The 17,675-nt window shown below is 48.9% G+C and overlaps 1 protein-coding gene across 2 annotated transcripts; it reads left to right on the plus strand.

Moving 5' to 3' along the window:
• Nucleotides 1–740: 740 nt before the first annotated feature.
• On the plus strand, nt 741–17,545 carry shisa7b (shisa family member 7). Of its 2 annotated transcripts, XM_070984042.1 has the most exons (8): nt 741–1,495; nt 2,373–2,615; nt 2,904–3,020; nt 3,699–3,844; nt 5,561–5,629; nt 7,832–8,074; nt 12,446–12,827; nt 13,769–17,545. In XM_070984042.1, exons 1-8 carry the CDS (start codon nt 1,080–1,082, stop codon nt 14,211–14,213), a joined length of 2,061 nt encoding a protein of 686 aa, XP_070840143.1. In that variant the 5' UTR covers nt 741–1,079; the 3' UTR covers nt 14,214–17,545. The 2 variants fall into 2 exon arrangements, with proteins under 2 accessions (XP_070840143.1, XP_070840145.1); XM_070984044.1 differs by lacking the exon at nt 5,561–5,629.
• The last annotated feature ends 130 nt before the right edge of the window (nt 17,546–17,675 follow it).

Below are 17,675 nucleotides of genomic sequence, written 5' to 3' on the forward strand. Positions count from 1 at the left end.
TTAGCGTTACCTTTATGAGTCAGACTCACTGTCCACAAATTCGCTGTTGTACTATAATTTAAACCAAACTTTCAAGCATATTGACCTTTACTGATTCTCTTCCTCCAATTTGTGTGAAAGGAAGAGCTTGTTTATGGGCGCGTCGCGAGCACGATGTGGAAGTAATACAGACTTCCTCTGAGCTCGTTCAGCAGACAAAGCTGAGATCTCTAAAGCTGCCAGCGCTGTTGTTTACAGAGACGACACTCAGCTCCAAGACGATTTAAGAGAAACGTTATTTTTCCATGTGTGATGCTACACGTCAGCTGTCCACGCGGGACAGCAGAAGTGCCAAACGAGAAGACATCCAGCATCTGTTAATGCTCATCAGACGTGAAAAATAAAGTTTACATGCAGCGCTAAATGTTTACAGACGACACCTTCATCGCAGTTTCTCACGTGAATCGTAACGTTCGTGCCATAAACGACTCCAAGAAAACTCTTCGGTTGGAGATATAAGACCCCGTGTTTTTGGACGGGTCGTTATATTCAAAGAGTTTACACTCATTTTGTTTACAGAAAATGTACAAAAATTACTGCCTGTTTTGAAGAATTTTGGCCAGTGGACTGTAAAAAGGCGCTTTGTGAGCCGACAGACCAAATTAAATATCCGACACCTGCTGCCGTAAAACGAACCACGTTGCTCTGTGTTGAAGTTTTCATTTGGATTTCAGAAGTTCAGACATTTCACAGGCAGTTCGCACAGGGCCGAAAAACTCTGAAACACCTCAATGTTTACAAAAGCTGCTTATGGGAAGGATGCGTGTGGAGAAATGTTTACATGAGGATGAGGAGTGACATGCCAAACACATTCATACATTGCTTGAACGAATTCGGTCCGCTGAGCTCCAGGAAAGGCCGTCTGCGCCCGTGCAGCGCAGCGAGGGGTTAGCGCTTCGGCCCGGAGGTCAAACTTTTCATACAGAGCTTTTTATAAGTCGAGAAGCCGCCGTCTTTGGCGAGGACGCTGAACAATCGCACCCGGAGCTGTTAATGTGATTTCTTTTTTAACGACGGCTGAAGAACTTTGTGATAGAACAATGAAACCATCGATTTCAGGAGGGATGTGTTGCCTGTCCCTCGTTCTCCTGCTCCTCTCCTGCCCGGCCGTTTCCACGCTGACCATCACCACGCAGCGGCGTGCTGTTGACAGCAATGTCAGGACTCTGACCAGCGGCGGTGGCGCCGCTGCAGCAGGTAACAGGGGCGCCACCTTGTTCCTCCTGACCGGCTACAAGCCACCGCTGCCTCCGCTGCCCGCCGGACCCAAAGTGGCGCCGAAGGCAGCCGAGGTGGAGGACGCAGACGATGCGCCGGTTGTGGCCGAGCTCCCTCCAAAGCCCCTCCCCCAGACCATGTTGCCAAGGAACGTGACGGCCGACGCCCTGAAGCCTCCACTCGGCGCCGCCCAGGTGGCTCCGCCTCCCAGACAGCTGGTGGATGTGGACGTTTGCAGGTACGACCACGACGCGCCTGTGTCCTGTGTGCTGAGTTGTGTTGTGTGAGGTTATTTTTTGTCATGAGTCTGTTGTGAATGCTGCAGGCCGACATGTATGTGGTTAACCTCTGCACACGTTAGCCTCCCAGCACTTGTTTCCATCTGTGTAACGTGTTGCTCGCACTGGATGCCATGAACGCGAGGCGCAGAGGACTCTTCCTCCTGCAGCTCTGATCTCGATCTCTCTGAAGCTTATATTTTGCACTGAGAGGCGTCTTGCTGTTGCTAGGCAACATGTAATCAGCTCTAAATCAGTTGTGTGCTGGCGAGCCACACACCACAGCTATCAGCGGCAGCTAGGTTCAAGCAATCCAGCGCAGCACCAGCAGATTTCATACTCACATAAAGCTCTCTGGATGCTGTCTTTAACGCCGTCGTGCTCTCTGTCTGTAAGGTTACGTCATCGCTCAGAGCCGTCAGCCGCTCCACTCACGGTGGTCACTGCTCGGCTCTTTATGAAGGAATATCCGTGATGATGTGGAGCGTTTCTCTGCTCAGAGTCCACAGATCCCTGTCAGGTCCTGTAAAGTGCTTCAGAGCCCAGCTGAGCCGCATTAATGTAGAATTCATCAAGGTCGGAGGGTAATGGGCTCAGATCAAACACGGCCGTGAAAAATGTGCATTAGCTGATTGAACAGCGGCCTCTGAATTGGACTAACATGTTGGTAGACACTGGATCAATGAGGCTTAAATGACCGCAGACAGAAGAGCTAACTAAATGTTCTGCCGTCGTAGTTATGATGGGAGGTCCAGAAACCAAACCCAGGCCAGGTTCAAGGGCGTAGAGGAGTCCTGAACCGGCAGAGACACGAAACTTACCCTCTTTGTTCTGCAGGGGTTACTACGACGTAATGGGACACTTCGACAGCACGTTCAACTGCTCCAAGGGCAGCTACATCTACTGCTGTGGTACCTGCCACTACCGCTTCTGCTGCGAGCACCAGAGGAACCGGCTGGACCAGGAGTCCTGCAACAACTACCACTCCCCCGTGTGGGCCGACCCGCAGGTCCCCGTCACCGTGCCCGTGGGCAACAAGCCCGACCCGGACTTTGAGACGCTCCAGCAGCAGAACAGCAGGTCAGAGTCCGGTTCGTTGGTCAGTCCAGCAAACATTCGGACGTTAGCGTCTTTGACTTTTTTTGTTTGAAAAGAAGGGAAACAAACTTTATTAGCTTTGCTGCATCTTAGCTCAAAACCTCAAATGATTACTGCATTTGCATACTTGTGGTTTACAGAAGAATTTTAGGAATATGCAGACCACAGTGACTCTTAATGCGTCGACAGCAAGAGTAGAAGTAGTCGTTCATTATTTCTGCATTCTTTTTTACTTTTCTGCTGTGCGCTGTCGTGTTCCTGTGAACGCAGCACGGCCTATGTGATCGGAGGGGTGATCTCCTTCACGCTGGTGGTGGCCGTGGGCGTCAGGATCGCCTTCAGCAAGGTGGCTCGCCGACCCCGCAACAGAGACATCAACATGCCCAGGTGAGACCGGGGGACAGGAAGTGAGACGGCAGGAGACGCTCTGTGTTTGACTTTAACGTCTTTTCTTTGGTCTGAGCTTTAATGGGACATTATGTGTTCACATGTTGCCGTTTGGTTCATTTGTTCACGCTGTCTGCAGAGTTGTTCCTGAGCTTTTAAACAAAGCGTGACTCACGTGTCGCCTGTTACAGAGAGGCTGCCAGGTCATTCAGAAACATCTGATTCTGGTCTTTCTCACTTCAGACGATGGGCTGGCCTTTGGGTTTCTGTGTTAACTTCACTTGTCTTAAAACAAGCTGACATGAAGAATATAAGCTCCAGTTCAGGCTGTGGTTTCCCCTCAGCTCAGCTTGTTAAACTGATGACACAGGTGTGTGTCTACTGAGGGTGTGCATACAGAAGAATAATGTATAATCTGTGGGGAATTTGCAGACATTCGGAGGCCAGTTCAAGACATTTTAGATGCATGAATTAGAAGAAATGAAAGAGGCAGCGAGCTGGAGTCGTGATGAGGTTTGCCTCTGATAGATTTGATGTGAGTTAAGATAAAAGGCGAGTTGAGACAGAGTGAAGCTGGCTGAATATCAGCTTCCATTCATTCATATTCCTCTTCCTCCCTTCGCTCTCCTCACCTCCCTCCCTCTCTGTCTCCGTCTGACCTTTTGTCTGCTGTGTCAGATCACTGGTGGATATCTTACGTCACCAGTCGAGCCCGGTGCAGCAGGGAGAGAGGAACAACACCACAGTGCTGACCACCACCACCTCCGACGGACGGACGTCCAAGAACCTGTACACCCCCATCCTGCAGAGCAAAGACAACCGCAGTAAGTGGAATGAGAAAGCGGCTGGTTAGTGACACACATTCATCCAGGTGAAAAGCACAAAGGATGCTGTGATATTCAGGTGAAACGAGCGTCTGAATCGAGCCATGTCCCCGCTGACAGAGAGGCTAATTATTCCCGCTTTTACTCAGTTCAATCTCAATATCAGCAGCACAAATCACACTTCAGCTGGAATGCATTGGTTGTGAGTGAGGAGCTGCCAGACGCTGCTGTTTAGAGAAGTTAAAGGACAAAAAAGGAGAGCGTTTGTTTGAAAATGAAGCCGATGTGCAGAAACATCGTCTGACCCTCTGAACTGTGAGCATCCACCACAGAAACTGCTGAGGACATCGTGAACTGTGTCTGCTTTCTCACTTAATTCTTTCATCTTGCAGAATCACGTTCAGTCATAATCATAATCATAATTTCCACCGAAAAGCAGCTCAGTGCTCACCTGACACACAGGTTAAACCTGAGCTCAGGTGTTTGTGGTGCTCCTCAGGGTGGGGTCAGGTGACTTAGTTAAGTGTTAAAATGCTGTGAAATTCATCTTGGTTTTCTAATCCGTGGCCTTTGGACAGTTTTTCTCTCACTGCTGTTAAAACGGCTGAATCGACGGATGTCTGCTTAAAAGCTTTTGGCGCTTCCTGTGAGTGGCTGCAAATCAAAGACAAATTCAACAAGTGTGCATTTATCTTTTGCTTTTCTCCGTCCGATGCCCCTCAGACTGCCCACTGCAGCTTTGTGTCTCCTCACAGAGGGACGCTCAGACGTCTCTGGCTGCAGGAAAAAGGTCGTGCAGACATTTGACAAACATTTCCCTCCGAGTGGTGGACGTCACAGCGCCGCTGAATGTGTCTGTTTTCTTGTACTGCAAGTTTACACAATGACAGTGTGAAGAGACAGAAGTGAGACACTCTCTGCTGTCTGTCTCTCTTCTGTCTGTCTCTCTGCCGCTGTCTCTCTGCTGTCTGTCTCCCTTCTGTCTCTCTCTGCTGCTGTCTCTCTTCTGTCTCTCTCTGCTGTCTGTCTCTCTGCCGCTGTCTCTCGTCTGTCTCTCTTCTGTCTCTCTCTCTGCTGTCTCTCTCTCTGCCGCTGTGTCTCTTCTGTCTCTCTCTCTGCTGTCTGTCTCTCTCTGCCGTCTGTCTCTCTGCTGTCTGTCTCTCTGCCGCTGTCTCTCAGCTCTCACCAGCTCTCTGCTTTCAGTCTCTTCAGGGTTTTTTGCTGAGCTGTTTTTCGTGATCTTGCAGGACTTTTTGGGTTTTCACAAGAAGAAATGCAGCTCAAAGAAAGAGTGGCGCTTCAGTACGAATAACGACATCCCAAATATAAGTACAGGACACATATTTAACCGCACAGTGATGACAAAGACCGTGTTTTCTTAATATGGATTAACTTTAAGAGGAGTGCTCACACTGTCTTATTGTCCTATTGTCCATCTCTTCCTCTGTGGACCTGCTGAGGACATGCAGAGACATGCTGTGTTCTGCTAATCTGCAGTTTGACTGAATTCATCGTGAAAATGTGTGTAGATTAAGTCGAATCATCACAGAAAAGAAGCCAGCTCCTGAGGGGACTGTCTCTCCTCTGTCCTGTCTCTATCTTTCTGTCCCTCTCTGTCCTCTCTCTCTCTCTATTGACACAAATGCTTACTCGACACACGGCTCTGTGTCTCTGGAGTGGTTGTCCATCAGTTTGTCGGCTCTGCTCTCTTTGCAGCTGGGAACTTGCACCACCATTTTAACCAGCAGGGGTCTGCCTCCAGCCCCAAACACTCTGCTACCATCGGTAAGCCTCGCGGTCAGCAGCGTAGTCCAGTGCAGGACTAGCCGGCCTCGCGGCCTCGCGGCCACGCTGTCTGTCTGTCTTGTTGTCGGTGTGACGGCCTGTTGTCCTGCGCTCTTAAAGCAGCTGTGCCGTTCTCAACGCAGCTTTAAAACACCTCCGTGCGCTTGTATGATGACGCACATGACTGTGTTGAGAGTGACACATCTTTCATAAGAGTGAGCTAAAAGTTGTCTGGCCTGCCCTCTGCTTAATGCCAGCCTGTCTGCCCCCACCCCCACCCACCACCACCACCACAAGCCTGCTCCTTCCTCCCTCTGTGCAGCAGTGATGTGCATCAGTGCTTACAGCTGATTACTGGAGGTCTTGGCTTAAGCGAGGTCACCGCACTTCCCTCAGTGTGTTTTCCCAGACTTTGCACCAAGAAAACAAAAAGCAATTCTAGTGATTTATGTCCCCCCAGAAATCTGGAGATGAACAGGACTCCCATTAGGAGTCAAATTATTGCTCGTGAAGGCTAATTCGGTGCATCTAACATGGCTGCCACAGAGTGCTGCATGAGGTTGCTGTGGAAATATGACGAGGATGAAGGGGACAGGCGTGATTTTCCCTCAACTTTTTTGATTGTTTCAGCGCCACCGAACCAGTCCACCCACCCACGTGTCCCTCAGGGAGGCAACAGGAGACAGTGAAACCAAGTCCACATTTAGCTCAAAGTTTAGCCAGATGTCTCAAACCTGTAGCTTCAGTAACTCACATCACATTAAGCAAAGTGATAATCAGGTGTTGCTGAGCGTTGGTCCTGTGTTAGATAAGGTCCACAGCCTGCTGCGAGGACACAAGAGGAGAACACTTGAGCTCTGAGTCAGATACTCTGCGCACGTCGAGCTAAGTTCATTTTCCACGACACCATTATCAAACCTCTCTGTCAGCCATCGTAGGTGTTCCAAAAAATCAATGACCTTGCACTCCTGGAAATGCCCGAGCTGATTCTGTGTGACGGCGCAGAATCAGAAATCAGCTCCTGCCCTCCAAACAGCAGAACCTCAGAGCTAGCATTGCTTTTCTCCCACCGTGTGTGTGGCGGTGCAGACGTCCATGTGGTGTGTGTTCCCCGGGTGACGCTTAACAGAGACATTATTGCCCATTACTGTCAACGGTCAATGACCATATACATCCAGCAGTAATCTTAACAAGATCGCAGCCCATAACCATTACCACCCTGAATGGACTCGACATCGATTGTGTCAAAGACAGGAAACAACAGCAAAAGGCCAGTTCTGCGCCGTTACGTAAGCTTTTACTGCTGCTTTATATTCCTGCATCCTCACTCTTCGGACGCCCAGCAGTCCGTAAAGTTCGTCCCGGCCTCTGTAGACACATTCAAAGCGACCCGGCCATGGGCAGCATGCGTCTGCTCGGACTGGACATGCACCCTTTGGATGTGAGCTCCTCGTCCCTGTTGAATGTGCAGAACCCACACATGTGAGGTGTCAGCCGGCTGAGCGCACCTACATGTTGGGTCGGCATCAGTGCTGTCTGCTCGCCGTTTGGACGATATGAATGTCCTCGCACACTGTGTGATGTAACTGATATGAGTATACATGTTGCAAAACACACACCCCTGCCCCCCCCCATACTGCTAATGTTACGTAAGACAAATCATTTTTTATGTGTATTGATCGCTTTTGCACTTTGCATAAATGTGTGTGTGTGTGTGTGTGTGTGTGTGTGTGTGTGTGTGTGTGTGTGTGTGTGTGTGTGTGTGTGTGTGTGTGTGTGGACTCCCTGTGATGGTATCAGTGTGTTTCTCTGTATTTACATGTGGCTGATATGTTTGTCAGAGCCTCAGATGAACAGCGCTGAGCTGTATTAATAGATGGTCGCCATGGAGCCCGGAGACACTTCCTGTGTTTACTGATCATTAACCAGCGAGTGTCTTCTTCTTCTCTTGTCTTCCTTTTTGTCCATCTCTGTTTCTTTTTATTCTCTCTTCCTCTTCATTCTCTATTTTTCTGCACATCTTTCTTTTTCCCTCCCGTCCTCACCTCCATCTTTTTCATCCTTGAACTCTTCTCTGTCTGCGTTTTATTGTCTTCCCTCCTTCCCTCCCTCCTCTGCTCATCCTCTCCTCCATCTCCTCCCTCATCCCTTTTTCTCTTCTCCCCATTTTCCTCTCCCTCTGTCCATCTGTCCGTCTCTCAGAGCGTGGACCCCGTATGAACAACACCCCCCAGCTCTCCTCTGGACCCGCCCTGCTTTCGGGTAGCGGTAAAGGTCCCGGTGGTGGCGGCGTCATCGGCAGCAGCATCATGGGAGGGGGCATGAGACACAACAGCAGCCATCCCTCCTTCTCCCACTCCTTCCACAACCTGGCTCAGCTGCCGCCGTCCTACGAGCTGTCCATGAAACCTGAGCTCAGCCGCTACAGCTCCCTGAAGAGGCTGGGTGAGCGGGGGGGGGGGGGGACTAAAGGGGGGCGGGGATAAGGGAGGGGAAAAACAGGAGAGGGGAAGGGGAAGCAATGAGGAAAACCCGAGAGAGAGACGGAGGGGAAGAAAGTAAAGGAGGTAGGAGTGGGACCAATTGATTATTGGGGGCTTTCAGGTGATGCGACGCACCAGTTCGCAGCCATACTGGAAGTGTTGATTCACCAGTTTAGTGTTGCTCCTCTGTAAAGTTTTTGGAAATCATTTTAAGCATCAGCGTGGTTTCCACCCACATCTTTCAAACTCCAGCATAACCCCGATGACATCAACGTAACATCATGGTTTTTATTTTTCAGACGTTATACAAGCGTTGGTAAAGGCTGAGCCGAGCTCCTCGTGACTGAAACTGACCTTTATGTCTCAGATGTTTAACGTCAGCCCGTTGTTTGCTTATCCGCCGTGTCTGATCAACAAACCATCGCTGTGCTGTTTTTCACATCTGCTGTTTGGCTGATACTTTGAGACAAGTGCCTAGAAATGGTTTGTTGTTGCATGCTAGCATAAACATGTAGCAGGCCAGCGTCGGCCTGCGCTACGCTGGCCAGAAGCTTTGTCATGCAGGGCAGGATCGAGCCAGGCGCTTGGTTAGCGCGAACGCTTTGCCTGTACTGACCGATAATAACATACAACACCCACCTCAGCAGCCGCTGCCTCTGCCAGCTCAGCTATGAGCCAGCTATTCTCAAGCTAACCGGCCTACTCCCACCACCTGACTTTCTTTCCAGGTATTTCTCTCCTCGTGGCCCGATTAGTTCGACTCTCACGCAGCCGATTCTCGAGTGAACCTCCATTATGGCGGCGGGCGGGCTGGCATGGCCGCCAGGAGACTTGTAACTCAGCCGCGAAGCCAAATAAACATGTCAGCACAGTCTCAATGTGTAAACTGTGTCTGCTAAACAGTCACAACAGCAAAGTAAACAAACAGAAACAGAGAAGAAGGAACTGAGCGAAGGGATGGGAGCGGACGGAGACGGCTGGGTCGCTCGTGTAGTTTGAAGTTTTTTTTCTTATATTCTCTTTTCATCCTGACGGCAGTTAATGAGTCAAAATGTGGCTGCAGACCTGTAATGAGCCCATCCATCATTTCGCTCAGGCCTAAATGTCTGTCTAGATATGCACCTGCTTGCCTGTGAGCACTCAGCAGATGTGCTGCTAAAGCTAAGCTAGCTGCACAAGAGCGGCAGCGGCACTGCTAATGCCGCTAACACAGGGAGAATAGCCGTGTTCATAGTGAGCGTTCATGATGACACCGTCAGGTGTTTCTTACCTGACGTGAGCTGACTGGTTCAGCAGGCAGCAGTAACTGAACAGGGCGGCACATTCAGAGTCTTTATTTATGTCTTTATTAAAAGAAACTCGTCCTCCACCTGTAGTCAGCCAGCGAGCGCTCATGGTGCAGGGAGGCATGAAGGGAGGGGGTGGGTTTGCAGTGTTAACAGCTAGTTTACTCTTACTGGTTTCTCTAACGTTACCAAGTCCACCTTAAGGGAGGGAAAGGGTGAAAAAAGAGGGAGAAATGGAGGGAGGTGGATGACAAGAAGAGGGGAAGGGTTGAGAATAAAGGAGTGACAGAAAAGCTTCAGTGGAAAAAGAGGAAGAGGAGTGAGAGAAAGGAAGAGGAGGGTATAAATGTAGAGAAAGAGTTTGCTTGATGGGGGGCAGTGAAAGAGCTGATTGGGCAAATAAGGACAGAGCAGGAGGGAAAAAAGATGTTTTGGAAGAGAGACGCAGAGAGGTCGGCTGAGCAGGAGGAGAGGAAAGAAGGGAGAGGCGGTGGAAGAAAGGATTGGAGGAGAGAGATGTGGAGATAGGGGGAGGGGCGTTGGCTGCTGGTCTGCAGGGGCCTGCTGCCTTCGACGGGGAAGAAAAGACGTTTGAGAGGCAGCGGCTGGCAGCCTCTCTCTCTCTCTCTGTCTCTACCTCTCTCGCCCTGCGATTGCTGAAGACTGCAGGGGGAGGGGAGTCGCTTCTGCAGGCTGAGTGATGGATGGTTACTACACGGGGGATTGTGTGTGTGTGTGTGGGGGGGGGTGTACGTGGAAGCAGTAATGAGGTGAAAGTCCAGATGAGGCTCTTTATTATTACAATTCAGTGGAAAGGAGAAAACACTTCATAGATGACGCCGAGCGGCGAAAAGGCGTCCGCTCATCGCACCTTCATCCCACCTCCCCTCATCTCCTCACTCTCATCAGGAAGCAGCGTCTCTGTCGCAGTAATGGCAGCCGTCCTGTAGCTCTTTATGGTCCAGATAAACTGGCCGTGTCATGGTTTAGAGAGGCAGATCTCTCCTCCACATCGTTGCACTTCCTCAAATGACAAATTCATTCATGCACAGCTGTTTCTGCGCGTCTGTCAGACCAACACACCACAGTCATGCTTTTTATGCGTGTTTGTTTCCCTGATAATTATACATCAGCTCTATTTATCCAGAAAACTACGATTCCAAGGTTGCTCATGATTCATCAGCAAGACCATGAGAAGCCTCAAATCCACCTTCTGCAGGCATCCAGAGTCTGTGTGGGGGGAAACTCTCAAGACTCAACACAATTATTAGAACAGTAAGACATCAGGATGATGTAGCTGCTCGTTGACGTACCTTTACGATCGTCCACCAATCACAGCTGCTCCACGCAGTAGCTGGCCGGGGACGAGGTGGTGAGGAAGTGAACGGCGTGTGAACGTCTCTCAAACAGTTTGTTCGTTCCTCACAATCACTTCTGTCAGTTTTCACATGGTGACCGTGAGGAGGTTTCATCCGTGACACCAGTGACGATGGTGATCACGTACGATGAACCCTTTTTGCTCAGCTCTTCCTCTTTCTCAGCCTGAAAACATAAGAAGGCTTCATTTTGTGCCGGATGATTTTATTTGTCAGAGCAGAGCGGACGGGCGCCGCTCGCTCCAGCATGCAAACGCCTCCGTTAGCCAGATGCAGGCTGAATCACTGGCGTTGAATCAGCTGGTGACGCTGAAAGCAGAGCAGCGTTTTTACCTGCCTGATTATTCAATGCCGGCTTTTTCCTAAAAAAAACACCCCGAATGTCAGTGTTGGTGGAACACCCCTTCAAAGGGAAACTAAAATGTTGTCACCGTGACACAAAGAGGGACTCCAGCCTCTCGCCAGCCTTTGTGTGAAACCTGCTCCTTTTGATGTAGTTCCCACACGGCGCCGCAGAAAGGACACTGATAAAGGCTCCTTTGTCTGCGGTCGGCAGCCAGGGAGAAACCTCGAGATAATTTGGCCTTACAGGAAGGGAGTAAACAGAGAGGGAGAGGGGAGGAAGAGGAGGGAGGAGGAAGAGGACATGAGACAAAGAGGAGGAGGAGGAGGAGGAGGAAGGTGGTGGTAAAGGAAGAACAGAGGAAGGAGAGGGAGAGTGAACAAGAGGAGAATGAAAGGAGTGGAAGAGACCTGACGGAGAGAGAGAAGAGGAGGCGCGAGGGGAGGAAGAGGTGGAGAGGTGGCTGGTTAAAGGTCAGCTTTAAATTGGCTCTCAGGGAGCTGCTTCCATGGAAATGCTTTGAAGATTAAAGCGGTCCGAGGCCGCAGAGCACAAACGCTGCATTTCACTATTAATGAAGCTCACTAAGTGTCCCTCCACGTCTGTGTCTCCGTCCGTCCTCGTCCCTACTTTGTTTCTGTATTTTGGTGTCACATCCAGCGGCCCGTCTCATTTGAAACCACCTTCACCTGTCCGTCTCGCCTGTTGCCGTGTTTTCCTCTTCCTCTCTCTCTCTTCTTCTCTTTCACCTCATGTGTGCCTCGTGCAGCATCTCTTTCATCCTTTTTTCCTCCATCTCTCTGTCTGAAATCCATTCTTGTCATTTCCAGCTCCACGTCCTGTCCGTCTGTGACTCCGTCATCTTCATTTCACCTTTTGTTCTGGTCCCTCTTCCTCCTCCACCTCTCTTTTCTTCTTCTCTCCTCTCTGTCAAGGTGTCTGTCCTCCTTTTCCAGGCACACACGACATATTTTCTTTCCTTGTTTGTCTCTTTCATTCGTCCTTGATCCTTCTCTTTTGTCGTCATTTCTGCTTTTCTTTTCATTTCTTTTCCCTTCCTCCTCCTCCCTGTGTTGCTTTTAGGTCCATTAGCCTCCACTTAGCGTTCATCACATCATGTGACCTTCATCAGTTGTCACTGAATTGTAAATCTACAACAGTCCTTTCTCAGAACTGTTTTTTTCTTAGTCTTTGTTTCAGTCAGTCAAATCAAAGATATCTCTTGAATCCAAAGCATTGATCAGCTGATTTGACGTATAAATGGAGGAGATGATCTTGAGCTGTTCTTTAACACGGTGCATCGTTCTCTGTCTGTTTCACTGGACCAGAGAAAGAACTGGACGAGTACTCCAGCTACTACGGCTCCAAACGCCGCTCCACCAACGCTCCGCCCTCCTTCCACTCCTCGCAGCACCACCTGCCCTGGGGGGGCGAGTACACGCTGGGATCCAGGGGCACGCTGCCCCTCCACGGCTCCCGGCCCCGCATCCACATCCCCGCCTCCACCCCGAACCCGTACCCGCTGCCCGCCCAGGCGCACTACACCAGCTCCTCCTTCGACAGGCCGCCGCGCCGCGTCCGCTCCCAGGACCAGCTGCTCGGGTTCGGGGAGGGAAACACGCTGTCCCGCCTGTCCAAGAACCAGCAACACCAGTACTACAAAGCCATGATGAGCAGCAGCAGAGGCTCCAACTCGCAGACGCTCCGCAGGTAAGATCAGAGAGGAGAGGAGAGGAGTGACGAGGCGTGATGAAGAGGAAGATGATGAAAGAGATCATGATGATACCAGACGAGACACTTACAGTTTTCTATTAAAATGCAGTAAACTGTGTTGATGTTATACCTCCCAGGTGAAAAAATATTACGCTTAAATGATACTTTATGAAGAATTTACCACGTACACCATGAGTAATAATACTTGAGTATACTTGAAGTATAAATAGTAAGTTAACTCACTACACTTAAACTTAAAGATACTTAATTTACTAAAGTTTTCCAAACTTTGAGTGTACTGAAGTACACAGGAGAAAATCAGCATTCATGAACATTCAAAACACACTCGTAGGACAATTGTATTATATCACCAAAGGGTTGGAAATATACTTGTAAATACTTCAGAAGAAGTGAAATTAAAGTACACTTTTATGAAGTGGGCTGAAAATAAGTTTTCATAAGTACAGTTTATTACTATTCAAAGTATTTGTAATTCAGTACTTTCTAAAACTAAGTACAATTTATAGTACACTTACGATAAAGTGCACTTTTTATAAGAACTTTGAAATACCACTTTAAATACTGCAAATTAATATATCCGTTTTTAATACATTTAAGTAGAACTTAATGACATTTACGTAGAAGTACATTTGTTTAAAGTACATGTCAAACATACTTTTAATTAAGCACAAAAAGTAAAAGTGTACTTGTACTGACTTTTCTAATACACTAAAGTAATAGTACTGTCTGAGTGTACATCAGCTGGAGCTCTGCGTTACACAAAACCTTTGAAAACTTAATTTCATGAAGCGTTATCGTGAACTGAGTGACCACAGCGTCGACTTATGGCCTCAAAGGCTGAATGTGAAGTTATTGTTTGACCCTGAACGTTTCACGAGTGATTCAATGTCAGAGGATAAACGAGTCTCTGCTTCCAGGTCCCATGAGAGGCTTCTGGTCTCACCTGACCGTCTGGAGGACCGGCTGATGGCGATGGGTCTGCTGATGGGAGGCGGCGACAGAGGAGCGGGCAGCGGGATGGTGCCCACCATGGGCCGGCTCAGCCACCACCAGAAGGCCCAGTCGCAGCAGAACATCTGCGTCACGCCGTCCATGGACCGCCACCACATGATCAAGATGAACTCCCACCCGACGCCGGGCCACGACCACGACCGCAGCTCCTCCGCCATGCCCGGGATGGGCATGCACGGCGGGTGGGACCCCCTCGGCGGAGCGGGGACGGGCGGGGGCCACCCGAACGCCCGGCGGATGGCCTTCGCCAACAAGAGGCAGAACACCATCGAACAGCTGCACTTCATCCCCGGGGGAGGAGGAGGAGTGCAGGGACTGCGGACTGGGAGTAAGAACGAGGTGACAGTGTGAGAGGATGAGGATGAGGAAGATGAAGAGCAGAGAGGTGAAGGCTGAAGAGGCAGACAGTGGAAGGAGAGCGATGAGTGAGCTGAGCAGGAAGAGGAAGTAGGGACGAGGTTGGATCTCATCTGGCTGCCCCCCCCCCCCCCATAAAACAGACATTAATCTCACAGCGAGTGAGAGCGACTGGTTCTCACTTTGAGAGAATCTTCAGCCGTTCTTTGTGGAGGAGGACTGAACCGTCCAGGAGCCGACAAAGCGAGCGCAGAAGAGACTTTTATTGAAGGAAACCCGCTGAGTCAAATTTGTTGAATTGTCCTTGAGTTTTATTGCTCTGTCCTCTGAGTCCTCGGCAGCTCTGACAGACATTCATGTGTCTCTGAGTCCGCTGTGAGCGCCGAGGCAGAGACAGACGTTTGCTTGTCTTTGTATTTAGAAACCAAACGAGTGGCTTTTGTATGACATGAACCTGATGGTGATTATAGTGTTAAGACTACTGAGCCCTGTAAGACTTTGTGTGTATTTGGTTTAAAACATATTTATCTTTTAGCCAGCCAGTTTGTAACGTGAAGACTGGACATGTGACCCACCCGTCGTTTCTTTCTCTACTTGTGATTGGACGGGAACGAAAGTAAAACATTCTCCGCAAACGTCGTCTAGCTGAGTGCGGTTAGCCGTCACCTGATCGCCTTTATGGCTCAATTTACACGAGAAAAGGATCCAATTAAAACCGTTTTGACCTGCATCGACATGACCAGCATTTAACTGGTGACTATTTTGGCAAAATCAGTTCATTTCAGTGAAAACACTGCAGCACTCGGACCAATAGCGAGCAGTCTGTCAGTGCTTACCACTGAGGGAACGTGGTTGTCCAGCTAACAAGGATGCTACCTGTCAGTTAGCATGAAGTCGGCTCGTTCTGCAGCCTTTTATTTCCCTCCTCGGTGAAACGCCTCATAGACTGAACTTATGTACAGTTCTGAGAACAAGAAGTCCAGCATAGAGATGACAGGAAGACGCTCGGGGAGCTCTGACGGCTCACTAGCGGCAGCATGTACCTAGCGTGTTAGCGGTTTGCTCGTTAGCTACAGTAGTTCACCAACTAGCTCTGTGATTCGTCACCACGTCAACAAGCTTCTAGCGCCACATATTTTGCGGAGGGCGAGCAGGCCTGCAGGGTGGACGCCACCTCGCGGTATGATTTCAGCTAACGTGAAGCCTTTGTACAGTGAACTCTAGTGGGTGTACGTCATCTATGAAACTTTGTGCTGTGACCCTTTGCGTTATAATTAGTAAAAAGAAAAAAAAAGTTTTGGAATTAGACCTCGTAAAGAAGAAGCGACCTCATGCAGACTGTTCGGGTCGACCCCGGCTGACCAAACGTCCTTTAACCGCCGTTTCAAGCGTCTCATTGTGAGTCGTAGACAGCAGAGGGTTCGGTTCTGGTCTTCAGGAAACCCTCCTGCGCCACGACGCCACCTCACCTGCAAGCTCAGCCGCTCACCTCCTATGAAGGGAAGGGGGAGGCAGACGGGGCGGGGGCGGGGGACAATGGACACTTCACACCAAGGGCTATACTGACTTATCTGTGTGTCTGTGCAGCGTCTGCTTCATCTCACGCTTCTCGTTTCTGTGCAGAGAGATGATCGAAAACATGCAACGAAATTCTTCAGCGCAAAGGAACTTTTGTGCGACGTGTAAAAACACTTCACCAACCTTTTTTTTGTTGTTATTGAACTGTGGAGCAGGTGGCCATGATGATGTCATATTTTGTACATTTTGTACATTTTTTTTAGTTTTCTGGCTGTGAGATGGACCTTCTGGCCTTCCGGGCTGGATTCCCCCTTTGTGGGGTTTCAGGGGCCCGTGAGCCTCGTTTTGAGGCCTCTGGCGCCCCGTCTGAGTCGCATTTCAGACGTGATTGATGACTGAGCGAAGCTTCCTGCCAGCCGTTTTTAGTCCTCCACATGTGCTCATGTTAACGGTTTATGATCATACGTGTAAAAACCCCCTCGATCACACTCTGAACGCTCTTATCATGAATCAGTTTTTTTTTTGTTTTTTTTTTGTCTTTTACTTAAACATGTATTTATTTTTTTAATCTCTGTGAAATTTTAATGTGTAATCCTGGATTTTCAATATTCAAACTTTCTAGTGGAATTTAAAAAAAGAAAAAGAAACATTTGTGTTCTCGAGAACAAAAAGCCGATGCAATCAAAGAGAAAAGACCAACCGCATGTCAGAAGCCAGTGTTGATGATGTCATAGTGCTGACTTATGATGTCACGGCGTGTATGTGTGTAAATGTACGTGCGTTTGTCTTCATCCGTGTGTGTACTCTCTCAGTGTCTTCTTCTTCGGAATGCTGAACCTCATTTTTGACCAAACTTTCGGAGACCAGTTCAAAGACCCGAGTCGCGGTCGTTTCCTGTTCATATCAACTTGTGATGAAATTTAAATGGCCTGTCGTGGTTTTATTTTAAAAAAAAAAAAGGGACATTGATCAATCACAGCTTTTCTTGTCGAGCTGCGTTCACCAAAGCGAGGACGAAATTCTCGAAGGCGTGTTTTGTGTCGAGTTTTGGGATTTGAACAGAAGCGAAGCAGCCGGTCGACGCGTTTGTGTCGCTGCCCTCTGATTGAACATGTATCTGCAAAATGTGGCTGTTTTTCAGGCTCGTTCGTGCTCGTTTGAGCAGAACTTCTCGGGCACGAAGCTTAAACCTCGAGCCTGAAGAGCGTTTTAGAGGTGCAGTACATGCGAAGGGGAAAAACTCATTTCGTCCGAGTGTTTTCCAGCGCCAGCAGCTGTGGCTTCAGCGCGCTGACGGGGAGAATGTACTGTGACTTTCCTTCGGCTGACCGGACCAGAAAGGCTCCGTGGTTTTTACAATGAAAGCATCTCATTAACTTTAAAAGAGAACGAGGCAAAAAAAAGGGGGGAAATGTAAATGACACGTGGAAATCCAGCTGTATTTTTAATGTCTCATTTCGCCTCACACCTGTACAGGTGTGATACAGATGTTGTAATCCATGTTCAGTCAATCGCTCCCCTGATAAAACTGTGTGCCTGTATGTGTGTTTGTGTGTGTGCGCGGTCATGAGTGTGTTAACGCCTGGGGAGGGGGGGGGCATGGGCGTATTTGTATTCTCAAAGCTACTCTGCATACCTCAAATTGTATGATACATTTATTTATTACATCCCCTTATATGTCTATTTCCAAGAATATCCAAACAAAGGTCTCACAGATGTGCAACCCTTTTGTTATTGGTGATCAATTCTTGCGTTTGTAGAAACCATACTGTTTAATTGATAATAACAATAAAAAAAATCCCACTAAAGCTTCTTTGTGTCTTATGTGATGAAATGTGACTGTTTTTCCATTAACGGGCTCTTTTAGACTTCAGGTTTCAGACTGTTGATCAGACAAAACAAGTGTTTTTAAGACATTACGTCAGCCTTTTTTCACAT

Source organism: Chaetodon trifascialis, chromosome 17 (genome assembly GCF_039877785.1).
Source record: "Chaetodon trifascialis isolate fChaTrf1 chromosome 17, fChaTrf1.hap1, whole genome shotgun sequence".
Lineage (NCBI taxonomy): Eukaryota > Metazoa > Chordata > Actinopteri > Chaetodontiformes > Chaetodontidae > Chaetodon > Chaetodon trifascialis.

Coding starts and splice junctions, on each gene's coding strand:
- shisa7b (XM_070984042.1), top strand. CDS start 1,080: ATGAAACCATCGATTTCAGGAGGGATGTGTTGCCTGTCCCTCGTTCTC. Junction 1,496..2,372: donor GTGGATGTGGACGTTTGCAG/GTACGACCACGA, acceptor TTTGTTCTGCAG/GGGTTACTACGACGTAATGG. Junction 12,828..13,768: donor AACTCGCAGACGCTCCGCAG/GTAAGATCAGAG, acceptor CTCTGCTTCCAG/GTCCCATGAGAGGCTTCTGG.